The following is a 26,081-nucleotide window of genomic DNA, read 5'->3' as shown; positions in this document are numbered from 1 at the left end:
CCCAACACACACACACACACACACACACAAAAGTGGCCTATTGTTAGCAGCAGGGAGCAAACATTAGGTCGGATTCATTTTTAGCTATGGCAGGAAACAAGAGGAAGTTTCACTAAAAACCAAAAAAGTGTTGTCGAGATCCTCAGATCAAAGCCAAAGATGCCAAATTGGGAGAAGACATCGAACACAACTGGAAGCATAATTTTGTTTTTCAAGCGTTAGCAACACAGTCACAACAATTCAGCTCCAGACGTCGTGCAGCACGGCCCAAATCACCAGAACGACAGTAGGAGCTCGTTGATGTTCTTCGAGTTAACGGAGATAAAAGCAACAATATCGGAGAACAAAGACGACCCCCTAGAGCGTCAGCGTCCTCCTGGTGGGAGCTAGCTTGAGCTTTTCCCTCCGCCGCACGCAGCACCTGAGGCCGCCGCCGTCACATGGAGCCGATTATCGGCGTTGGGCTTTCTTGCCAGCGCTGCAGTTTTCCGAACACAGGCCGCGGTGTTACTTTTTCCCTTTGTCCCGGAGAAATTCCTGCTTACGGCTGGCGTTCTCTCCCACTGCTGGCATCTGCGGCCGACCAACACGCTTTCAAAGTGATGATCTCATCACCCCGGGGGCCCGGAGCGAGTGTCAGTGGTAGTGGTGGGGGGTTGGGACGGCAGGGGGTCAGCGGACTTCCCATGTGATAAATTCACTAACAAAACAGGCCAACCAAATGGGGGGGGGGGGGGCTCAGTGCCTTTAGTGCAGGAACAGAACCATAAAGGCTCACTTGTGATGGCCCTGCTTTATTATCTTTGAACAGGTGGCCCCAGCTCCTCGTAATGGTTGCTCTCATTTCTAAAAGCACACACACACACACACACACACGTATTATGGAGACCATTTGGGAGTTAGGGACCGTCCCGCTCCAGCTCAGGTTAAATCCCAAAGTGAACTGCAGCTCTCTGCTGAGTGTAAAATGGTGGCGGCGGTTGGGGTGTGTGTGTGTGTGTGTGTGTGTGTGTGTGTGTGTGTGCTGGGAACGAGGCCGCGTTGACGCCGGCGGCTTTGGGGCAAATCGTGTCAATGACCTGCATTGTTTAACTTTCAAGGTTAGCGAGGAGAATCGCAGCAAAGAAGCTCTTCAAGAATGTAAACAGTGGCGTTCAGAGCTGCAAGATGTTTCTGCTCATTTTTGTTTTTAACCCCCCCCCCCACACACACACACACACACACTGCTGCAAACAGACCAGCATTCCCTCTAAAAACAGCACAATTAAAGACACCACACAAGGCTATTTTTTCATTAATTAATATATTTTCTGCATTAAAGTTAACATAGTTTTCTTTTGTGCCACCCTTTAATTTTTCAGTAAGTATTTGATATTTTTGTTATATTCAGACATGAGTAAATTTAAGACTGTCTCTTGCAATAAATATCATAAAATAATAGAGCTTCACATAATAAATATTTTGTACAACAACAAAAAAAAAAAAAATGTTTTAACAGACATTTTTTTTTCCTTTTAAAAAATAGCCAGAATTCCTCTTATGGATTTTGAGCATACAATTTACACAAAAGAAAAGAAAAAGGTGAGAGAACGCCACAGAATGAAGAGTTCCGGTGGGTGGAAGGAGGGACACGGTTCTGATGGACAGGGGACAACAAAAACTATGAGATGGATGTGCTTCTGTTAATGCGACACGAGCTTAGCTTTAGCTATAGTTTCAAACATACCTGCTCGCTATGAATACCAGGTAACAGCTACATAATTGCCCTATAGTAGATCGTCCTTCACAGATTTGGTGAGAGGCAGATCGAGAGGAAAACCGCCTGCCTAAGAACGGAAAACAGCTTTTTTTTTCATATATATAACAAAAATAGTGTTAATGAGGAGCTGGAGACAGACATAGAAACAGTTAAGGCAAACACTGGTCTGTAAAAACATGGTCCTGATCCAGAGAAAACAAACAAAGAGGCTTAAATTTAAAAAAAAAATCAGAGTGGTTTTCATTACTCCTTTGCTTTAGCTCCGTGGGGTTCCTCGGCGAGGAGGAAAGGTGGCTGGGAGGTGCTTAGAACGCTTAATAAACATTAATCTGTGACTAGCATCGTTACTGTTGCCATCGTACGTTCCACGACGAGAGCCCATCAGCAGGGTTTCTCCTGGCTCTGCGGCCCCCAGCTCTCCAGTTTGCAGTACACAGTGTTGGAGTTCTTGCAGCGGCAGCCGGGCCTGTTGACCCGGTCGTAGCAGCCCTGGCAAGCCTTCAGGCACCCTTTGACGGGCGGGTAGCAGAGCAGACAGGGGAAGAGTACCGACATTAATCCCATGCACAGGAAACGGGAGCAGCAGTGGGAGCGCGACAGCGAGCAGGGGTGGTCTGCGCACGAGTCCCCCTCGTCGTCGTTGGAGCAGTGGTAGAAGATGCCTTTGACCAGGCACATGCAGGTGCCGTGCTCCAGCGCGCTCTCCGCCGAGCACAGGCACTGGCCGTTGCACGCCAGGCAGGAGGGCAGGCTCCGGGGCGCCGTGCACTCGCCGCACTTGCATTTCCCGCAGCGCTCGCAGATGAACTGGTGCCCGGCGGCGGCGGCCACCGCCCCTTTGCCCAAAAAGTCTGATTTCCCTTTGCCCTGTGGCTTGAGTGGGGCCTCTAGTGGAGTCTGGAGGAACTGAGGTCCCTGCTGAGGCACCAGGGCCTTGGGCTGTGTCCGAACCGGCCGCTCCGCCCGGTGGTGGTGCTGCAGGCTCGCGACGGGCCTGGTGGGGGAAGAGCGTGCCAACAGTCCCTGCTCAGAGGACGCGCTGCTGTTGCTCCCTGAGCTGGCTGCACTTCCTGTGCTTGTCGAGCGGCTGAGTCCTGGCGCCCGGGACCTGCCGTACTGCTGCCCCCCGGCCACGACCACCACGCCGCTGCCCACGTGATGGTGGTGGCCCTGTGGCCGGTGCTCATAGTTGTTGTTCACATTGACGAGGATGACCTCGTGAGTTCTCTCCTGCTTGTCCTGAGGCCTGGGGGCCATGCGAGGCGCAGGGGGCCTACGTACCACCGAGGGCCCCTCGGTGTACTCGTTATTGGAGCGGATGGCCTTGATTTGATCCAGGGAGAGAATGGCGGCATGCTGGAACTCCCGCTCGTAATCCGACCTCTGCCGGCTCTCCAGGGAAGGCTGCTGGATCACCACTAATGAACCGCCAGGGCCATGTTGACTTTGGAGCTCCATCTGGGGGGATCACCACTTCCGACATTCACCGTGGACTTGGCATGCATCGGAAAACCTGCGAGTGGGGAGGGGGGGGGGGGACAAAGGAGGGACAGGGATGATCAGAAACCATTTGACCAGCATCGAGACGCAGATCTGGTGAAACTTCACCCACTTTACCGGCGTCGATCTGAAACCAGAGCAGAAAAAAATCGACTTCCGCTGCACACTGAGCTTTATTATTGGACTCTACGCTGAAATAAACAAGTCCTGGTTTAATGTGACAGCGAGTCACCTCCGAGTCTGCGGAGCGGAGCAAACCCACAGGGGGAGAGAAGGTTGACTATTAACGAGACTTTTTGTACCTTCATCTCCAATAAGCACACATCTAAACTTCAGCCGGCCCTGCAAACACTTCCCCTCCTCATTTACATTTGTATGACTCGTTAACATTTAAATGCGCCGCGGCGACGAAATGAGGACGCGATCCAAGGGACCTAAATGAGCTGCCTCACTTAGTATTCTATTACTACACCGAAAAGGATTTCAGGGAAACGGGGACAAAAGTGGAGCAGGGGGAAAAAACCCAGAGGTCAGACCGAGTTCCGACAAAAATACAGAGCTCGGTTTAAAAAGCGGACGCGCTTTGACGCACAAATTCAGGCGTATTTGAAACTAATTATTGGTTTAATAAACATCCCGAGAGCTCGAACCGCCAGCAGGAATGTTGTTTTCAGCCTCTGTGGATGTTGTGAAGCTGCAGGAACCGAGTAGAAACACAAACAGGGGCAGATTAACGGGGGGGGGGGGGGGCGAACCGAAGGCGAAGCCGCGTTTGGCGACTGTTTTTCGGATAATAACACACGTCAGATTGCGTGTTTCAGTCTAAACGTGCACGCTGGCACGCGTGGAAGAGATAAAAAGTCACCAAATCCATTCCAATATAAAGAAAAGACAGATCCGGTGACCGAGGGGACACGTCCAGACGGACGGGGAAGGGGGGGGGGGGGGGGGAGTTATGAATGAAAACAAGCGCCGCGGGGGAAGGGTGTCCGCGCCGCGCAGCCACGGAGGGACACGGACATGGAAGCGCGGCGGGATCCATCCGAGGAATGTCTCGGGATTTGTGCAGCGAACCCTCAACATCCATGTCGACCCGGCGGCCGCGGCGCGTCCCGAGCGCCGGCGGCGCGACGGTGACAGGCGGAGAGCAGAGATACGCACCTATATGCAACCATCCATAACGTCGAATCCATCAACCAAACGACCAAAACTCCATCCGAGAGGAAGCCAGAGTGTCCGCGCGGAGGAGCACCACATCCACGGCCAGATAATCCAAGAGCGAGTGTATCTCCCTTTGCGTTATTCCCTTTTCTCGGTTCGAGTGTCTGGTTTGGTTCAGCAGCTCAGCAGGCGTGCATGCGGGGGAAAGAAGGTATAAATCCACTGCTGCGCACCTGGAGGCCGATCTGGAGTCAGTCCCGACGGGTCTGCGGGAAAGAAGGGGCTTAAAAGTCGCTGCAGGTCGATCGAGGCGAATCTTAAATCCAGAACTCTTCTCCTCTTCGACCGTGCGCTCGCAGCCGAGTCGTGCCCGTGAACTTATTGTTGCGTGGAAAAAAAAGCTGCTCCACGGCGGTGCGCGCTCGGCAGCTCTGCAGGTCTGTTCAGCACTGAATGAATGAGAGCTCAGGGCTCAGGCTTTGCTCCACAGGCCAACTCCCATTGGCCATTCACGGCCATGAAAGAGGATACAGCGCATCCGCTCCTGATTCATTGGGCAGATGTGGAGGCCGGACCAGGAGCTGCGCGCACCCTTAAGGTGGAACGGAGAGTTCCCCTCCTACGGGAGGGGGAGCAAAAGTTTCCGTTGCGGAGGATTAATGTGTGAATGAGGTTAAAGTTAGAGTGATGCAATAAAAACGACTTTTGCTTTGATTCCCGGACCGAATTCGGATGATTTCGCCCCCATTTCAGCATCTTAAAAAGAGAATTCTGCGTCCCGGAATCAAAATTTATGTCTAAAATGAGATCAAATAAACTCTCCTACACTGTTGGACTGCGGTAATGCAACGATTTGATGGAGCAAACGGCGTAAATCAGACAAAAGTTTTGGCCTCTCAAAAGTGTCATTTTTTTTTAATAGATTTAATCGACTTTTTGAGCAGGAAAGGACACTTGACGTCTCTAAAAAAGACCTCTGGCGGTTCTGGGACGCAGAAGCTGATGTCCTCCCAGAGAACATCAACAGGATGTCTCCTCTGCTCTGTGGAATGTTCCCATTACGCATTCACGCGTGTCCTCGGTGGAAACCATCAGCCCCGCTTGCGTAACTCTGATGTGGACGCGTTCCCATCACCCGTGTCGGGGCTCGGGCTCTCTTTTGGACCCGACCGATTCGGAGGTTTTTTTTTTCCCGGGACCACCTTAAGAGGGAAACAGCCAGAGCAACAGACCCCCCCACCCCCCTTCTCTGTTCCTGACTGTCTGGTTTGATTGGTGTCGCGGATGCGCCACATCCGGATCCATGAGAAAAGGAAGTTCAATACAAAGTCAATTTATCCCATTCAAATGGAAAAATCAATAGACCCCCCCCCCCGCCCCAGTCCCCGGGTCAGTTAATGCATTAAATAAAGGAGGACACAACGGACGCGGGGGAGTTCTCAGGGGTGGAAGCTCCAACCGTCGGTGATGAAGCTGCACCGACAGATGGCCGCCTGCTCCCCGCTCCCCGCGGTCGGAAGCGCGGACGGAAATCTCACGATTACAGCAATTAGCCGATTTTCCACGGGTGTGATGAATCTACAAAGGGACCCCCCCCCCCCTGCCCCCAGGAACCATCAGGGTTCCAGAAGGGCCCTGATTAAATCCCAATGTTACCATTCTGATCCTGTAAATGCATCATTCTGGAAACAGGTTTAAAAAAAAAAGGGTTTTTAATGCAAATACAAACCGGATGAACAGATTTACACTCAAATAACTTAAATTATGCTTTTATTACAACATCCTGATCAAACGTGAGGCCGAAACTAAAAAGCTTGTGGAGCGACGGGGCTCAGAAGAAGCTCAGGCCGCCGCTGCGCTGCTGCTGATAGCTGACGTACGACTGGACGAGGGAGTCGGGGATCCGGGGCTTCACGGTGCTCAGGGCTCCTTCAAAGTGTCCGGCCAGGACGCGCTGGGCTTTGATGTCGTCCTGGAGGGCCAGGAGGGCGGCCTCTCTGCATACTGCGGTTATCTGCGACAGGAAACAGACACAGACATTCAGCTGTCAGGAGCGGAGCGTCCGCCTGGTGGCCCCCGGCGGCGAGGCTAGCTGCGTTTATGCTAACAGCGGAGCGGCTTGTTTATCACACGGACATTAAAAGATGGAGGAGAGCAAAGCAGATGGTCCGTGATCCACGCCGCCAAAATGCGTACCGCTCCGTACCGGATGGGGAGGCAACGCCGAGACGCTAGCTTTAGCCGCCATGTTATGATGATTCCTCGCGGTTCTAAAAAAGTTACGTAACCACCCAGACCGCCGCGGTGGCACCGTCGACCTTTGGGGAGAGACTACGCACATGGCGGAGGAGTGACTCACTTCCGAATCGGTGGCGACAGCTGATGAAGGCCAGGCACCTTTCACACAGCTCTACCCTCCTCCTCCTCACCCCCCCCCACCCCATAAACGTTGTTCCAGAGCGACCCGACTGCTAACAGGAAGCTATTCGCCTGTACAACCACTGATAACAGGGAGGTCAGTGGGACAGGGGGTCACATGACCAGCAGGGAGTGTGAATTTGTTCAGAGGGATGAAAGATGTTGGTCACGTGGTCGCGCCTGAAGAGTCACACATAACGTTAGCAAGTCCATCCAGGCTCCATAATGCATGGACAAGTAGTGTTAATAGGCAGGACAAACGCCCCCTGGTGGTCCCACAGAGACACGCACCAATCAAGTCACTCCACATTATCACACGGAGCCAGTTTTCATTCCTATTATTATTCCTAAATATATTCCTATTATATTTCATTCCTGCATATAAACAGTTTGGGACTAAACTCTGAGTAGAGCTAGCAGAATTGCTAATTGCTGCCATGCTAAAGGTAGCAAACAAGCTGATTATTAGCTTATAGTCCCATTTTCATCATATTTCCACCACTTTAAGATGAATCTTTAAAATAAAACTGAATTTAAATCCTGCCAAACAGAATCTGGAGAATTCAATCTGGGGGCGGAGCCACTTAAATGTGCTCAGCTAGCGCGCACAGATCAGGACAGGTGCTCTGCAGATGTCAGGATGTGACCCCCCCACCCCCCATCTGCTTCAGCCCAATGACCTACATGATTTAGGTAGCGTAAACACAAAAGCCCGGGTTAATTTTGCATCGGGGCTTCCCATCATTCACGTCGTTAAGGCCTGTCAGTAATAATGATGCTAAACAATGAGGCCGTGTTTCCCGCTTCCCTGTTTACAAATGGCGTGAGGGCGAGCGAGGGCGGGCGAGCGAGGGCAGGCAAGCGAGGGCGGGCGAGCGAGGGAGATGCCACATGTTCAACAATGTGATTTAGTGTTTCTAAGTAACATCCACAAACAGGAACAAAGTCTGCAGCCAAACAGGCGTCCTGAAACTCGGAGTTAGCTTCCTTTTGGACTCAACGGCTAATAATTATTTGGCTGTTTACTCCAACAACACCCATCAGGTTTATGAAAGGGGGGGGGGGATGCTGAAGGGGGGAAGTTGAAGTACACAAGCGACACGCACAGGCCCCCGCATTCATGCCGGCCGGGTTTATGAGCTGGTCTGCGAAGGCGATCAACAAGCTAGTTGTTTCCCGCTGCGTGTTTACCCGTACAGGCCCCGAAAAAATAAAAATAAAGCCACAAAGGCAAACAAGGCGAGGAAAAGAGCCGGTTTGTTTGTGAACATGGAGGCATTCCTCAACCCCAGCCAAAAGTTGACCCCCCATCCCCCCACCCTCCGCTAGTGCCACCATGGTGTCCTAAAACCATCCAAAAAGCCGCCACCCTGGAAGAGAAGCAGAAAACTTTTCATCACAAACTTGCTGACTCAGAATGAAGCCAAACATCTTAGCGGTGGAGCTAAATAAAAGTGGACAAGCGGCTAACGGGGGGCTAACACCTCTTTCGTACCCATGTATGCGGATGACATTAACATTTTTGTGACTTGGGGCGGAGACCTGCACAACAGTGCCTCCTGGTGGCAGACGGCAGTAACTCCTCCCCCTCAAATAAGTCAAGTCACACAAAGGAAGCCACAAAGTTTGAAATTCCACATAAGGAATGTGTAAATGCTAATTTTACATCAGTTTTCGTGCTCCTGGTAGGTGACGTTCGTCCTTAAATCGCCTTCGACCACCGCCGCCACCAGCAGAAATCCCTGCGTCAGTCATTCCACCTCCATAAAATATCCGAGACTCTTAAACTGGGTTACTGGAAAAGTGATCGCTACTTGATTAGCGCGCCGCCACGTCCCCGTTTCCATGGATTCAAAGGCTCCAAAGCCCAAGCTGCACACTCTTGAACACGGAAAGACACATTTGGAACATTATTTTTCTTTGAAGTCACTGATAACTGAAGTATGGATGCTAGTATTCACTGCTAACATTCGCTAATTCCCAAGAAAACACAGATGAACATTTCATAAAGGTTAAAAGCTAAAGAACTGTTGAAAGTTAGAAATGGTCATTTGAGAGTTTTACCTCTCATCCACAACTTTTATGGCTTGATCCGAAACTCAACTGCTAACTACGGATTAGCGAAAGCTAACAGGCTTGACTTTTTAACAACTGAGGCCAAAGAAGATTTATTTTTATGCACGAATCTACCGCCCGCGAGTGGGCGTTGTTATTGCTCTGTATAAATATCTCATTTTAAATTCCTTCCGTCATGAATTATAGCGTGAAGCTAATTTATCGGCGCTACAGCGTTGGCACGGGCGCTAGCAGGGCTCGTTACAGCCGGCCTATGGTTGCTTCCAGCCATTAAAGAGTCGGGACATGAAACTCGAGACACAACAGTGACCTTTATGCTCCACCGCTCGGTGCTCAGCGCGTTCCTCGGTAGCTACTACACCCTACAGAATATCACGCTACGCCGAGCAACAACATGCTGAATACCGCGTGTGGAGTGATTCAAAACATGTCCGACGCTGGACGTCAGGTATCGCTGCCCTTATGAGCTAAGGCGATACTAAATCTTCAGGAGCCCGAGGAGGAAACCAGCCCGCTGCCCTTCTGAGACGGTAACGAGCTCCAGAGGTGAATCACAGAATATAGGACACGTAGCGAAGCGGGCGGTTGAACACACCTGACACTTGTTAGCGCTGGACGCAGAAAGTTAACGGATAAATACGTGAAAATACGTCCATTTCCATGCTCAGAAAGTGAAAACATTCGCGCGGACTCGTGCGCAGGTGCTTCACAGACTGAAACGTGCATGTGCGTGCAGCCCTCGAGCAAAGCAGCTATTTAAATCTCCATTTCAACGTTGCCCCAGAGGAGAGAAGCGGTGCGTGCCACGAGACAACCTGCTCAGTGCGGGGAAAATAAACCCCTCTCCGGGCGGAGGGGCGGCGGGGGACGCTGCTGGCAGCTAACGCCGGCGTTCTCAGGTCAAATCTGTCTGGTGTACTTTTCGCTTCCTACTTCAACAAAGGCGCTCAGTAAGTGTATCAGGCGGCCTTAATGAAGGGCTTGTTAGCCGCGCTACCGGCTGCAGATCCACTGGACTCGGGAGTGTGTGTTTACTATCAATCCGCCCCTGTGTCTACAGCAGGCTACATCCAGCCCTCCCCCAGCCTCCCCCCCTCTCCCACTCACACAAACGGTCACATTTACAGGCGTACCCCCCCCCCCCCCCCCCCCCAACACCCTCTCCTCCCTCTGTCCGTGAGTCCCGCACACAGTTTGTCGCGTGCAACACGCCACAAACGCCAACTATGAGAGCTGAGAAATGCTGAGCTTAGCTTCCTCTGAAGACACTTCGTTAGCCGTTTCGCAATACTCAGATGTCCATACGGCTGCTGTGGCCGGCTGGGGTGAAATGCATTGTGGGATACTTAGCTGTCCACACATCATCTCTGATGCACACTTGATAAAATGTGTGGAGAAGTATCCTATATGCTAGCTTCAATGGTACAGATTAGCCGTTAGAGGCAAACACGAGCCAGCACTGGCAGAGATTGGCCGGTATGGGTTGAGGTTAGCATGTAGCAACAGGTGATAGCAAGAATTGTGTGTTCCTAGCTGGTAATTTCAGAGATTGAGTAGGAACGGCCGACTTCAACCACAGAAATACTAATTATTCATCGCGTCTTTGAAATGATGAACGACACATCGGTGGGAAATAACGATGAAAGCAGTTTTTCAGACGCTAACCAAATGCTAAACTCTGAGCCAAATTACATAAACAGCACAAAAGACTCCAGAAACATTAACCGAATGTCGAGATTCACAAAGTCCCACAAACATAAATTGTGGTCAATCTGACATCTGATGCGAGAGAAGATATTGGCTCTGAAACGAGCGCTTAAGCAAATAACTAAATATTAACTACCGCCCCTCTAAAGCTGCCCCGACCACACCAGTTACACCGCCGTCAACCCGACCCCGGCTGGGAAAAAAAAAAAAGTGAAAGAAGCCACGCTGCATCCAATTTTCAGAGAGGAAATTCAATAATCTATAAATCAAACAAAGTCGTGGAGTCCAAAGTCGGCCAGAAATAAAAGGTTTCATCCTCCGAAGAGGCAGCGGAAGTGTCTCCAGTGACATGAGAAACAAGGCCTGACCACAGCTCCATGTGAAACCCATTTAAAATTACAAGGAGAGAGAGGGGGGGTTACGCATGAGGGGAGGAGTCACGTGGGGAGAATGGAAACATCGCATGGTGTGTGTGTGTGTGTGTGTGTGTGTGTGTGTGTGTGTGGAGCCCTTAGAAAACTGTGATGATGAAAATGTGGGGCCTTGCTCACCACGTCACAGCTGAGGAACATTTTCATGCATGAAATCAACAAAAACAACGTCTCCATCCTCCCAACACGTGTGTGTGTGTGTGTGTGTGTGTGTGTGTGTGTTGGGGTTCGGGGGGGGTAAATATACCCTTAAGGGCACATCTGACTCCGCCCCTTAATCAGACGAATGAAAGCTCCTCGTTCTCTCGACGGCAGCGATGGCATATTTACCAAACACACCCACACTGAAGTGACCTGGACACTCAGCTGAGTGTGTGTGCGTGTGTGTGTGTGTGTGTTGTGGCAACTTAGCTAAAACCTCACCTGTTTGATATGTTTCACCCAAAAATCGCCTGCTTGGCTGCCTGCGTATAACGTCGGTCACTCAAAACCTCATTAAGAAAACCCTTCGCTACATTTAGCGCCTACATTACCCACAATGCCGCCTAACCTCGACTCATTAGCAAGAAGCGTTGAAAAACTTGTCCGCGACGCCAAAGGATATTATGTTTACGATTTCTGTTTGCTAGCATAGCGCGCCACATAGAACGAGGTGACAGAACTGCAGCTATGCTAATTAGCATTAGGGGCATTAAATCCCCCCCACTGATGTGGATGCAACCCTTCCTGCGGTCTCTTGCGCTTGCTAACAGCAGGCCTGAAACCCCACAGTCATTTGGACCCCCCCCCGCCCCCGTCGGACACGCATTCCACCGTGTCTGACGTGTTTATTTGATGATTACGGATCTATTCTGCTTCCTGCGAGGTTCTGGACCAACGGCGCTGCGCTACATCCTTTAATCCAAAGTGAGATAAAGGCTTTTTGGGGGCTCCATTTTCCTCTGCCTCGTGTCCTTGGTGATGAAATTCTTTGCACAAACACACTCGGGGTGATAAATCAGGCGCTCCGAGCGGGAGAAGGAGCAGCCACGACCACAACAGGTGTCGGGAGGAAACCATTTGTCTTCCTTAGGGAGGGGGTCGCTCCCCGCGTTCCAAATCCATCCTTCTGCTTTTAAAACAACAGACAGCAAACATTTTGTGCGTCTTTGGAGTTAAAATTGTCCGAAACCGAAGAGTTGCAGTTCCGCTGGAAACCTTGGGGGGCAGCGTCGCGCACAGGAGCCAAAGAGGAAAACAGCTGGATTTTGAAATGACAAATGTGTTTACGGTCAACAACCGAACAGCTGGCGGCATCATCCAGTGCAGGTGATGCATTAACGGAAGCGTCTGATTGGTACTTCCTGCTCTGGAATAAACAATTCCTGCTTTAAAAAAAGGAAAACACACGCGTGGATGAGTTTAAATGACTGCCGGCCAAGCGTCTGGGACAGCCCAGAGACACCCCCCCCCCCAGACCATGGCAGAGGTGGCGATCCCCAGGAGGCAGGTGATTTCAGCCAGTATCAGGCCCCTCCCACATCGACCCCCCAACCTCTTCAAGCAGCGAGCAAATCAAAGGAATCGAATCAAAAGGTCATTAACCATTTTTTTAACGCTAACTGGTAAAACTATGGAGAATGTTCTCAAACCCGGCACCAGGTGGAAACCAGGTGGGGGGCTGGGTTCTACCTGCATACGTCCACCAGGTGCACACCTGCTGCCACATCACCTGAATCCCTCTGAACATCAAAGACTGGATCAATGAGAAAAAAACCCTTCAGTTTCCAAACTTCAACAAAATCAAAGCACATTTTTGCAACAACAAAGTTGGGAATCTAAGAAAATTCCACATGGAGAGGGACGGAAGTTCAAAGGTGCTTTGATGATTATGAAATGCAACGTCTTGGTTTGGTATAAAGGAAAGAGGGCAGGAAATGATCACATCTGGATTCCTGACAGCTGTTTCATGTCCAAGGATTCAACAAACGTGCTCCGTTTCACCCCCCAACCCGTCCGCTGGAGGATCCGACTCATCCAAGCCAAACGATTTCTTTCCATAAACGAGGGCGGCGGCTTCAGGTGTTGACCCGGGACCCCAAAGGTCGGAGGTCAGCTGTCGTTCCTCGATGCAAAACTAGAATCTGAAGATTTAGGACACCTACATTGTTATTTGAAATATGTGTTTTCACAGCTCGCCAAGGAACGCAGTAAAAAGCGCCTGTTTTCCGAGCCTGTCAGCAACCGCCGTGACATTTCTGTCATGTCCGCGACCCGCGAAATCTAAATATACAACAGGGATTTACAGGTCCGACCGGAACCGTCGCGCCGAACCAGCGAGCTCCAACAACGACACGATCAAAACGGGCTAAAGTTGGATTTTAGATCTTTAAAAAAAGGTGTAAACTGATCAAACACGGGCCTGTTTTGCCTGACGGCGAGGCTTTTGGTCGCTTAGCAACAGAAGAAACAGTCCCATCGGGTGTGTAAATACGTGCGGTCAAACGTGGCGTCGCTACGCGTGAGCTCGTGTTTTAGTTTTACAGCTTCACGGCTTCGTGATTTGTGGGAATCCTGAATTCCTGCAGTTTTCAGCTCATCCTGGACTAAAGGGAATGTTGCTGCGTGGTGCCAACGTGGACGTGTGGAGCATTGCCTTATATGTCCTCACGGGTCTTCCACACGTTCCTAAATCTCCTTCGGTTGACACCGCTCTGTTGTCCTCAGGAAATGGGACTATTTTCCCGCGGTGTTTCTTCTAGCCGTAGCGCTCCGAGCTAGCTCGGCACTCGGGACTCACCTCTGCGCCGGAATACTTGTCAGTCCGAGCCACCAGGTGATCCAGGGACACGTCCTGGTCCACCGGCGTGTGGCGGAACTGGAGAGAAAAGATCTGGCGTCGGGTCAGAGGGTCGGGAAGCGGCACGTAGATGATCCGATCGAGGCGACCTGGACGCATCAGAGCCTGGAGGGGGAAGAGAAAAAACAGAGATTCAGGGATCTAATTATTTCTCCTCTTCCCAGCAATTTCTTTGGAGAGGATCTTTGGCGGGGGGGCGGGGGGGGGGGGGTCACATCAGCAGACCATGAATCTGCCCTTTGACCTCACGACTCGGTTCTTTTCAGGGTGGAGGCGGAGGGCCCGGAGCCGCCGCCGCCGCCGCTCCGACCCCTGTCGGCCTTTCTTTCCTCCCAGATGCTCACATCTCAAACTGTGAAATCCAAGTTTTCCACTTGCATCCGTCAGCACGGAGACAATGTTGACATTATCTGATAAACCCTCCACTTCCTACAGATCACATCCCCGTGACCCCAAAACAGTCCTGGAGTACCCAAAGCTGCCGTTGTCTCGCTTGTCAGACGTCATTAAGCGTCGGGCGCCTCTTGCGCGCAGACAGACAAGACGCCACGTCTCCATCCGCCCTCCCCGGCCCGAGCCGTGACAAGACGAGACGGCGGGTTATTGTCCGGCCGGGAGCCGATTCCCCGTTCAACCCGCCCGGTTCGGGCATAACAGGGAGCTTTTTTTTTTTTACTTGCGTTGGCGTGTAAAAGCGGCGTCGGGAGGGGGAATCCGCAGAAGGGCAAACGTGGACTGGAACTGACAGCTTCATTGTTGTTCTGCTGGTTGCAGAGACGGCGCGGAGGCCTGGCGTCGGGCCAGACAGGCCACAGCGGGGCGAAAACCCGAGGCCGGCGGACGAGACGAGACGAGGCGGGAGACACGGAGACGCACGCCGCGCAGGAGGTCACGTCAGGAGCGATCAGTGCAGGTTGGAAGGACCTGACGAGCAGCCTTTGAACTCTTGTTTACTCGGCGGTCGCGCTCCCGCCGCCACACGGGTGTTTATGGGACGCTGAAGGTTCTGGGATGGGCGATTCTTCATCCGTTATCTCTTCAACGTACACAGATTAGACGCGGGACCTCCTCCACGTTTCCACAGCAGCCGGTTTTCCCGCCTTTTTTCTATCGGATGTTCGTAGCCACCCTTCGGTGTCCACAACGGGACCGCGGTTGGCAGGACGAGGGCACCTGTGGGTGCTGTGTGGGGATGGGTGTCGCAGCAGGTCGATCCGGTCTGTGCCTGTGCCCGGGACGCTTCCCAAGTTGGTCTCCATGGAAGCATCTCCCAGCTGAGCGCCAGCATCACCCTGCTGACCTCTGGGCTAAATGGCCGGCAGACAAGCCGACGTTTGGATCGTTATCAGCTGCTAATTCCCTCAACACACGTCATGGAATGCTCGCGCTTCCCGCCGCTCCAGCTCCAAGGAGCTCCCAAAAAGCCGAGCCGACCTTCAGTCTGCTAAACACCTCGAACCACCCTCCCCCTTGTTGGTCTGTAGGAGCAGAGGGCCCATCTGTCATTTGACAAGATATGGTTTCAAAATCAGCGACGGGGTCACGAGTAGGAGGAGGTGAGGACTGAGCGGGAATGCTTGGCCATGGCGGGAATGCTCGGCCATGTTTTTGGGAGCATCGATGAACTCCTCCAGTATAGAGTTTAAAACCAGTGCTGAACCAGCACAGCACTGGAATGACTGGAGCCGATCGGACAGGACTACATCAAGCGCGATGTGCAGGTGAGGTCAGGAGGGATCAGTCGACCAGAGAAAAGAGTACCGAAGTAAAAGAGCTCCGTTCTGTGACCCGGAATTCATTCCAGGCATTGCAGACCTCCTCAGGACTGATTACTCTACAATGACAGACGACTTCCTATCTGTGAAGGCCAGCACCTCTCCCCAACCACGGAGGAATTCTGGGAATCCTGTCCTCATTGTTGCTGAGCAAATTCTTGGCCAACCTCAACGAGACCTGCCCAGAGCGATGCCTCCAAGCAGGCACATCCCCCCCCCCCCCCCAACACTCCAGGTGCCCCGATGCTCCACAGCCACAATGGGGTTAAATGAAGATCGCATCTGCTTTGCTGCTCCCCTCAGATCAAATAAAAAAAGAGAGAAAATTCTGGGCCCATCACGCTGAACACGATGACTAAGTTCTTCCATGCACATCTGGCGGAGTTTCTCTTTTCCTTTCAAGTTCTGTTCTTTCTGCCCCCTCCCTCCCCAGTTTGTGGGGCGATAGCAGGCTGTCTGGCTGAGTAAGTGGCCTGCCTGAGGAGACATCAGTTGACTTTGTTCCCTGCCTGGAGGCATCTGCTGGATGCGGTTTCCTAACCTGTCAGTCTGCAATCCTCGGAGGCCTTTGGTGAGTCACGCTGACTTGGAGATGGGCCACCCCGGATTTATGCGGAACACACACCAAACAAATAGGCTCCAGAGAGCATGATGGGAACCAAAAGATGACAGGGGGTCTCCTCACGTTGAGGCCGCATGCCACCGGGCCCCAGGCAACACGCGCGGTGATGTCAACCAGAACCACCAGCAGCAGAGCGGAAGTTGGTCAAACTGGACCTGACCTTCCGTTGAGGCGTCAACGCACTCGCCCCGGTTTGGTTCTGACCGTTTGGATTGACAGTTGTTTTCACAGAGGACTTTGCTCCTTTGAGCGAGTTATTTTTGCCTCTTCCATAACGTCGCCGACAGCCGTCACGGCTTCAGCTATGTTGCTGCGCTCGCTTGCATATTTCAGACGTGGGTGTGTGGCCCAGGAAAGACGGCGTCTCCTCATTTTATCGAGGCTGCTGAGCGAATCGTGCCAAGATATGAGGGCAGTTATTCCTCCACACCTCCACCTCTCCTCTGTGATGATGTCACGCTATTTGCGGAGCTAATGCAGCTAATACCAGCCGAGGAATTAGGAAATCGCTACACAATGTTTGATTTATTACAAACCAGGCGATTGGATTTGTCACGATAATGTAAACAGCAGCCAGAGCGGATTAATTGGTTCATACCGAAGACTTTCACACACGTGTTCCACAAAAGATGACATAATTCTGGAGGAGGCCCGCTGCGTTCAGAGGGACGCCGAACCTGCTTTCTGTCATTCTGATGTAGGAGAGGGTCAAACGAGGAGGAGAAGAAAGATCGAATCACAAAGGAAGGGAGGAGGAGGAGGAGGAGGAGGAGGCGGAGGAGATGGAGGAGACGGAGAGGGTTGGCAAGCAGTCAAAAACATGAGAGGCTTTCACTCTGGATTTTGCCCTTGAGTCAAACATGCATCCGGCCGGCGAGGCCACCATGTCCAAGAACCAAATAACTCAGGCGCCGTTAACCCCCTACTGTCCCTCGTTCACACTGACGCCAAGGATTCAGGACATTCCAGCAGCGAAAAGGCAGCTGTTGTTATAAAATATGGATTTGGAAGAGCAGAACAACATTTTATCACCAAAACAATTCTGCTGTTTTCCAAGTGTGACGGAGGTGTAATAACAATCTGTTGTGAACCGACCCCCTTTTCCCTTTGAATCTTTAGCATGTGTGAGCGCAGCTGTGTGTGCGCGCGTGTGTGTGCGTGCGCACGTGTCACACCTTTTACCTTTTATGGTGTGTGTGTGTTTCAGGGTCACAATCATATGGAGGCCAGGTGAAGAGGCTGAGATGGAGGGGGGGCAGCAGCTGTGTTGCTCTTCCTTTGCGCTCTTCCTTTTGGTGGGGGTGGAAGGGGGGTGGGGGAGTTGGGGGGGGGTATGTGAGGGAGACAGATCTTAAACAGCCCAGGAGAACCAGTGCTCACCTCATCAAAATAAATCTGGCTACCGTCCAAAAAAGCCACGTTATTTCAAGAGGAATTCGTAGACGTGTGTGTGTGTCTGTGTGTGTGTGTGCGGGGGGGGGGGGGATTAGACCGAGACCAGGTTGAAATGTCGACTCATTGGTGCCCAAGATTAAAAAGAAGCATTAAAGCGACGGCGGCGGCCATAAAACACGCGAATGTTTGCTTTACAAAGAGGCGTTTCCTGTGAGCTGTCCACAGTTCGCAGTTTAATTCTCGAGGTCTTACAGACAAATGTAAACACGCCAGCTACGCTTTCCATAATCCACCTCAGCGCCTGTGGGGAGCGACCAGAGGTGGCGCGGTCTGAGCTGGGGGGGGGGGGGGGGCTTCCTCAGAGGGACCATCAGGAAAGACCGGCGCTCCCCCCGTTTGATCGCCTCTTTCGTTTGTTTATGTGCGAATCCAACAGGCTGCAAATCACATCAGGACCACCAAAGCCAGCGAGGACGCTAGCATCCGCGCCAGCGCGCCTCGTGGCTCTGAAGATGAAAAACGACTTTTCTGTTTCGACAAGTGGCCATCACCTGTCGTCTCACAGCGGTTCGAGGTAATGGTCCGTGGCATTCTAGCTCCACCCCCTACCTACGGACGCGTACGTCAAAAGATATCATACACATACTTATATGGTGTGTGCTGACAGAAGATCCTTACATCTTGTTTTCTCTCACCCCCCTCTCTCTCTCTGTCTCTCTCTCTCTCTCACACACACACACACGCACACATGCACACACACACACAGCTAGACTGCAGGTGCCAGGCCCACCTCGGGGTCCCTGCCGGGCTCTCGTTAGGCCTGGTGCCATTCAGGCGGCTCCCAACATGTAACCCCGAGTGCTTTGTGTTTCTCTGACAGCCCTTGTCATTCTCTTCATGTGGAAAAAAAGAGGAGGACTTCAGGGATTACGGCTTTGAAGAGGCTGACAGAGCCACAAGGCTGAGATTCATCTGGCACATTTAAAGGGCAACACTTGGACTTTTTACAGCAAAAAACTTCGATAAGCGAGCGCAAAAAGACATTAAAGGCAGAGTGCAGGGGCTATTTCTGACTAGTAGCCAAGGCTACTGCTACAATGCTAAAGCACAACATCCTCCAATAATTGCCAAGTATGAGCACATAACTATGACACGAAACACAGAACAGAATAATAAGCAGTAAATAGTCTTTTAAAATCGCTGCATGGCAGTCATTAATAAACTCTAAATGTCCCTTTTCAACATAGATCAGTAATTAAAGACACTCACACATGCTTGAATATGCACACACATGCTGCCACTCACAGATACTTACTAAAGACACAAACATAAACAGGCCCGTCGCTGAGTGACACAGCCAAGTCGGGCGGATCAGTTTCCACTTCCGTGAAATCTAAACATTAACTTGTTTACCTTCGTCCGGAGCTCCAGCCCCACACTGACTGGGGAGTGTGTTGCTGCATGTAGTTGCGTGTGTGTGTGTGTGTGTGTGTCCAGACAGAAAATAAAATAAAGAAATAAACCGATGATCTCAGGCAGAAAGACGGAAAACAAAACAAGTTTATAACCATGAAGCATTTGTGCAATGAAAAATAATAATTTACAGATTATTTTAGAATAAAACCAGCTTTCATCTTATTTCCTGGTGAGTATGGATCAAAGTATTGTTATTTTAAATGCAAGTCAAGGTAGCAAAGATGCAAAAAAAAAAGGCAAACGTGGAGATGTAACAATGCTCTGTCAGTTCTTTTGAATAACTTTGTGTATCCTGAAAATACATTAGCAAATAAGGCATAATCATCAGCATAACATTGACCAAAAACTGATAAATAGGACATAACACAACTTTTACCAACTTTTAACTCTTACCAAACATTTATTGAAACTTTAAATAAAAAATTGTCATTTTCCTTCCAGATATGTAGTTTTTACTGAAAAAGCAAAAGAAAACTTCTATGATGATTCCAGCACAAACTTTCTATTCTGTAATAATTTACTTAATTGTGGAAACAGATTACTTTTTCCTCTGTTTTCCACCCAGAACAACATCTAAATAAAAGTCATTTAGGCTTCAAATTCCTCAAAGAATCACTTTTATCTGCAGAGATCTTGAATGCAGTTCAAGTGCATCTGCTTTTATGTCTCGCTGTTGCACGCAAACAAGAGGAGCCGCATGCTAAATGTAATCTGAAGCATCAGAGCAATTAGCCACCTACTGAAGGAGATAACAAAACAGAGGAAGGAGCAATGGGGGGAGCAAGGAAGAGGAGGAAAAATCCCCCACCCAGCATGTGAAAACCTGTGTCAGATTTCTCCACAGACAAGGTCACCCTCTCTCAGTCCCGCTTCAATGCCCTGGTTTGGTAACCGGATCTGGAGCAAGAGGGTGACAAACCTGTTTTTGTCACAGCAAAGGTGCCCACTTGGTTTACGGGCGCCATTGTGTTGACAAGGCTACTCCCCCCCCTCCCGTCCCGCCTGTCGTTGTGAGCTCTTAATTGTACGGAATGGCTCTGAATGTCTCCGAGACCTCTGCCGGTCTCTGCTCCAGAACCAGCTCGTCACCGCTGGCGTAATGCGGCACAGCTAAGTTAGCAGTTGGTATAGTTGTAATTGTGCTGCCTATGAAAATGCACAGTAATCCCTTCCAGCTGCCTCCCTCACTCACCCATCCTCCCCCTCCCCTTTTAGAGAAACTGTAGCTGCAGCACCGAGTATGTTTTCCACAAGCCCTGGTGGATTCATCCTGTTGACAGCACCGAGCCTTTTATGCATGGAAAACACAGTATTCCCTTTCAGGTGGAGAGAGACGATGGAAGGGAGTTGGAGAACCGGGCTGATGGGGTGTGTGGGGGGGGGGGCAAGGACGGTCCCCGCATCAGACTTCAAACTTCAAGATCTTTGGAACAGCAAAGTGAGAAACAGACGGTAGGATGGGAGGGGGGGGGGATGAAGAGAAAGAAGGGGAGGCCAGAGAGGAGGAGGGAAGGAAGAAAAAAAAACAACAACAGCACAAAAGAGTGCGTAATTAAGACAGGAAATGGGAGAAGAGAGGAGGGCTCTGGGGGCTTTCAGAAAGAGGCTGTCCGGGGTCGCTTTTCCAGAGCGGAGGAGTGGGGCTGATACCCGAGCCGTCTGAATGGAAATCAGATAATCTGTTAACACAAGGCATGGCCCAGATCCGGCCTGCAGACTGACATGGATAGGCCAGTTCCTGTTCCAATCCGCTGCGGTGGCACAAAGTGTTGCCAGGGCAACCAGCTGTTCCAGCCAAACTTTGCCTCTCTCTCACCGAGCTTGGGCCGGAGGGGGGGTGACAGGTGGGGCATGTGAGGCGAGCAAAAGCGGCACTGCGAAAATCAAAGCCGGCTCGGCGATGAAACAGTGACGAGTCCACCAGCACGCTAACAACACGCCACCAGAGCCTAGCGGGGATCAATAACGCGGCCTCTTCCTGGAACCGGTTCTTCCAGTTAAAGTTCACGGACACGTCGTTATTGAACAGGTGAAGCAGCAAGCGTTGACATGTGACAACGCATTTTTCCCCTCATATCTGCGAGGAGAATAAAGCTTCCGATGCTAACAAGATGGACCCGGTTTCGCAAAACAGGGTTGTTCTGAAAGTAGTGAGGAAAAAGGCCAACTGGCAGCTGTTTGCACTCCACAATGTGGCGTGTCATATAAAGAGATGTTTTTTTATTGAAAGGTCTATAGTTTCAGCCACGGCCTTCTGCCGAGCTACTTTTTAAGCTCAGTAGCAGGCTCGTGTTACCGTGCACACAAAGGTATAAAAAAAACAAAAACTGGCATCGTTTGAATAGTATTTTATTATAAAAACATGGTTCTGAATTTCTGTCCTGTTCATAGCTGTTGGTCAGGTGCCACAGCTACCCTGTTGGAGTCAGTGCAATGCGCAAGCTAGGCTATTGTTTAATTCAAGCACACCTTACGTTTGCACGTGAGCTCTTAGACCGGCACATTTCTGTGCTTCGCCCCAATCATTTGTCGTCATTTGAAAACGATTTAGTGGATCCCAGCGATGTGTCAGGATCAAACTCTCCCCGCAGTCTCGTAAAAGTCTTATTTACAATGGACTGAACAACTTTATAGATTCACCCCGGAGGTGAACCGGAGGCCGAGGCCCTAAATCACAGCTGGTTAATGAAGCGGCCGTTTTTACGCTGAAAACGTCAGAGCTCGTATTTACTGGAAAGGCAACTAAAGACAATCGGAGGCGACGGCACCCACAACATGACCCGGGTGGTTTCAGGAAGGTGCTCTGTGATTCACGGATTCCTCAGCAGGACTAGAAAAGGACAAAAAGTGGATAAAAAAACTACACCTCCTACAAGACCTCCACCTCTGCTCCCACTTCAAGAGCGAGGCGGTGCGACATGCAGTGGCGTACCACAGCTTAAACTTCCCCTTCCTCTTGAGGGGAAGCCATTTTATTGTGTTCCACTGAGATAATTGCCAATCCTTTAAATGAAAGGGTTTTTCTCAGTGCTCTGGTAATTACTAGATACGCAGCAAGGGTCTGGTAAAAGAGGGGGGAGGTGAAGGGGAAAAAAGAGAAGAAAACATGACAGGCAGGTATTAAAATTCAATGGGTGGGGCAGGAAGGAAGTGGAGAGAGGGATGTGTTGAAACAGAGATTGAAGGAGGGAGGGAGGGCGGCATGCTGTGCTGCTGCAGCCTCCCTTTTGGCTTTCACAAGGACGCGTTTATGGTCCGAGGGTTTGGCCTTCTTGTTTTTGATCTGCTGAGGAACTTGTGCCAGCTACCAAAGACACATCTGCTGCGGATCAATCAGTTAGCCGTGCTAAAGTAATTTATGGGGTGATGGCTGACCTCCTTTCCGACGTAAATCACCCGTCTTTATTTTGGGATCTTCCCATCAGATCCGGAGCGGCCGAGTGAAGCCCAAAACCTTTTTAGATCACGTGGTGCGCGTCCTGGTCTGTGTAACTCAGGGTGAGCAACTCAAAGGTTCGGGGTATCTTTGGGATTCCCACAGAATGAAAGGATGATTTGGGGAAAATGGATAAAACTATGAACCAAAAGCTGGGAAAATGCCTCTGCAGGTGTCACCACGGTGATACAGACGAAGGCCAGAGTGGGAACACCAACATGGAAGGTGGATTCCTGAGTTGAGCAGACCACCAGGGGTCTCAAAATGTGTCAAAATTTGCTTTACTTAAAATGCCAGCCGAGGCAGGGCCTACCCCACTGTGTGAGCTCACCCGCTCTATGAAGCAGTGTGGACCGGGAAATTTTGTATCAGTCATTGTGAAGAGCAGCCATTTAGCTGTGAATGTTCCGTACATTTGTCCCGCGGTGTTGACAGGTCCGTCTTTTTGTATAGACCTATCGAGTGACCTTTTTACATGCCGTCAGGTATCATTTACACACTTTCCTTTGCGGTCCCTCGCCAAAGAGAATGGACCTTCAGATACCCAAAGAGGCCCCAGACTTGTCAAAGGAGCGTCTGTTGAGGAGTGCCTGGAAAAAGGTGTGCACCTAGCTCGTTAAGTGACACGGGAGGGAGACGGGCCAGAGGAAGGTGAGGGGAGGAGCATGGGTTGGAGGGTCAAGACACACAACAATGGCCCCTCTCACGTTGGGAGGACCCATCAGTTAAGTGTGTTTTCCTGCAATCTGAGAAAGTGGAATCTGGTCAAATTGGTGTCCTCTTGAGTTCCGATTGCAGGAGTTCTGACTAAAAGGGGGGCAGGGGGGCCTGAGGGTGTGCACAAGGGGGCTGCTACCACCCTTAATTGATGGTTTCAGCTCTTCCCAAAGAGAGGTGAAACCCTTGGTGGTGCTGGAGAATGGCATTCCGGGTCAGACTGGTTGTCTCTATGGCGATGGTCGTGTGAGGGGAAGACGGGGGGGTGAAGAATTCTGTTATTCCTGGATGTAGACTACATGTGGGAAATGGATATGGAGTGACAGGTCAGCACCATGGGCCACATGACACATTGCAGCAGCGTGGAGATCCGATAGGCTGGTTTATCCAAAAGGTCAGGGGGCCACCCTAGCGTCACAGCCAAGGACACGGCGCTGAAATGCAACCCCGTGGACGGTTATAGCTAATCAATGCTTCAATGTGTGCGGTTGGCAGAGGCATCCAATAATCTGGCTCAAATAACATCCCGTATAATCATCCCGGAAAACATGAAGTCCGAACCTCCTCACAAACATGACGGATTCGCGTTTCACGAAACTCGATGAAACTTTACACCGCGCTTCAAAAGTTTCACGTTTAATTCGCTCCGCTGGCGCAGGACTTGAGGGCTCATTCAAAGCGCTGCCCAACGAGAGCCCCGCCACTCGGGTCGCCGCACGACAGGGGAAGGCCTCAGCCAGCCAAACGCAAGAGGCCGACTTAACGACTCAATCAATCAGGACGTCGCAGAGCCATCGACAGTTAGAGATCGCGTATCATCGGCGGCGTAATACCCAATCCTCTTTCATGCAGTCAACTCAGCAACGCCCCGTTTGCAGAGACATGTATCCATCCTTTTATAAGGGGGTATTATCTTTCAGGCTTCTGACCTTGGGTACACAGAGGGAAACACGACACCGCCCACCAGTCTATTTCTGTATTTGTCTTACAGTAAGCTGGCGGTAATTGAATCATGCTCTGCGGGACTGCGAGACATGAACGGTGCTGCGGGCTTGCTCCCACCAGCGGAGAGCCAGGTATCACCTCGTGGGCGACCCAAACCGGGCCTCGTTATAGCCTGGGAAGATGCGCACATCAGGTGACGCATCATTAAATATCCGTCAGGCGTGAGCAAGGTGTCTGAATCTGGGTCTTTATTCGATAAAGCCAAGACAATAGTTACAGAACAACCCGCTCAAAGGAATGTACGATTAAAATAACACGGAAAAGGTTCGTGTCAGGCACACGTATTTGGCACGGATGCGAGCTCGCCGTGACTCATGTGTTCAGTATCCTTTGACAGATTACACCCAAGAGGTGCGAGGTTGGAGAAGAACCCAACAGAGAGGGGGGGCGATCGCATGCAAACGGCAGGTCTGTGCACTGGAGTGGAGCAAAAAGGGTTTGTAAATAAAATCATAAAAACGGGTCCGCCTTGAGCTCTGTCACACCTGATTTGTAGGAGATCTGGAGAAATTAACCGCGCCTCTTGGTTGTGTAAGAGCTCCGGATGTAGGTGATTCCCTTTGGCAAGGAAACAAAAGCCCTCCGTTTCTAAAGATAGATAAACTGGTCTATTCGCATGCTGTCAACGGCTTAATCTCAGAGTTAACAAACCACAAACTGAAAGTCAGTGGCTTCTCCTGCAACAAGCCTCTGCTTCTCCACCACCTAAGGTCAGGTCGGAGTGGGTATATTCAATTTTGTGCGCAAGTGGAGCCACACTGGCACGAAGAGAAAGCACTCATTCAGCTGGGTGATAATATGTTGGCCAATAAAATGAGCCTGAAGACGTTTTTAAAGTTGCCCTCAATTCAAAAATGCGTTTGGCAAAATCAAAGAAGGTGGGCGAGCTGAGTGTCGAAATGTGGTCAGAGGCCATTTTTGAGGCCCCCCCCCAAAAAAAAATTGGACGACAGTCCTCCCATTAGTGCAACTACCTGGTGTTACTACTGCAAGACTGCACAAACAATCCTGCCGAAGGCTCGTGAGAACGGTGCCACAAGCGGCTCCGCTGCCAGCCGCCATCTGCTTGCAATTTGATGTAAAACCCACTCTGGGAGCCTGAGGTCTTCAGAGATAAGCATCTTCTGGGGGCAAGACTTTCTCAGATGAGGGTCCCTGCTCTAATGTTCAGCTATTATTTATATTTATGTCCTCCTCTGTGAATTGGGGCCGTTTGAGGCCGGGATCTGATCGCCACTTACGGTGACGTGGACATTTTTGCCATTGCGTGACTTGGGGGGTCCTCAGGATGTGAAGGACTGGAAAGCAGCGATATCTGCTCGTCGGCGTGGAGGTTCAGGTTTGGCAGGCTGTTGCAGTCCGGGCTGCGATTCGGGCATTGATAAGGCATTGTTGATGGGCTGTGGAGAAGCGTTTTATCACCGGAGCATGCTCGCGTGCATAAAAGGCATGAACCTAAATAAGCACGAGGCAGCACACACCCGCAGGAGGCCAACGCACACGCACACACAACCTGCGGCTGCAGAGAACGGTGGGACGTTTCAGTGTTTTTCTCTGCTCTCTGCCTCCCCCCGTCCCTCCCTCGGTCCACCTTTCTGCTGGTGTGTTCCTTCCTGTGTCTCACCCTTCATACCTGAGTGCAAGGTGAGGATCATAAAAGGAACACCTGGCAAACACGGATGTGGTCCTCCTCTTCTCATTGTCACACTCTCCCTCCCCCACGATGCCTCCCCTCCCCATTCCTCCCCCCGTTGACTCCCTTTT

General features: G+C 51.0%; 2 protein-coding genes across 2 annotated transcripts in view; both read right to left on the bottom strand.

Annotated features, from left to right (window-relative positions):
• Positions 1–1,286: 1,286 nt before the first annotated feature.
• On the bottom strand, positions 1,287–4,947 carry spry1 (sprouty homolog 1, antagonist of FGF signaling (Drosophila)). Its single transcript, XM_003970682.3, has 2 exons — positions 4,421–4,947; positions 1,287–3,272 (listed from the first exon to the last, which is right to left on the bottom strand). Exon 2 carries the CDS (start codon positions 3,215–3,217, stop codon positions 2,141–2,143), a length of 1,077 nt encoding a protein of 358 aa, XP_003970731.1. The 5' UTR covers positions 3,218–3,272; positions 4,421–4,947; the 3' UTR covers positions 1,287–2,140.
• A 1,166-nt stretch (positions 4,948–6,113) lies between these two features.
• Positions 6,114–26,081, bottom strand: part of afg2a (AFG2 AAA ATPase homolog A) — a 59,310-nt gene continuing 39,342 nt past the window's right edge. The window contains exons 16-17 of the mRNA XM_011610997.2: positions 13,832–13,996; positions 6,114–6,434 (exon numbers count right to left, since the gene is read on the bottom strand). Of these exons, the coding sequence (XP_011609299.2) occupies positions 6,252–6,434; positions 13,832–13,996 (348 nt within the window). The 3' untranslated portion in view covers positions 6,114–6,251. The remainder of the gene's footprint in view (positions 6,435–13,831; positions 13,997–26,081) is intronic.

Source organism: Takifugu rubripes, chromosome 14, assembly GCF_901000725.2.
Source record: "Takifugu rubripes chromosome 14, fTakRub1.2, whole genome shotgun sequence".
Classification (NCBI taxonomy): Eukaryota; Metazoa; Chordata; class Actinopteri; order Tetraodontiformes; family Tetraodontidae; genus Takifugu; species Takifugu rubripes.
The sequence above is the reverse complement of the archived record's forward strand: the minus strand, read 5'-3'. Positions and strand labels throughout refer to the sequence as shown.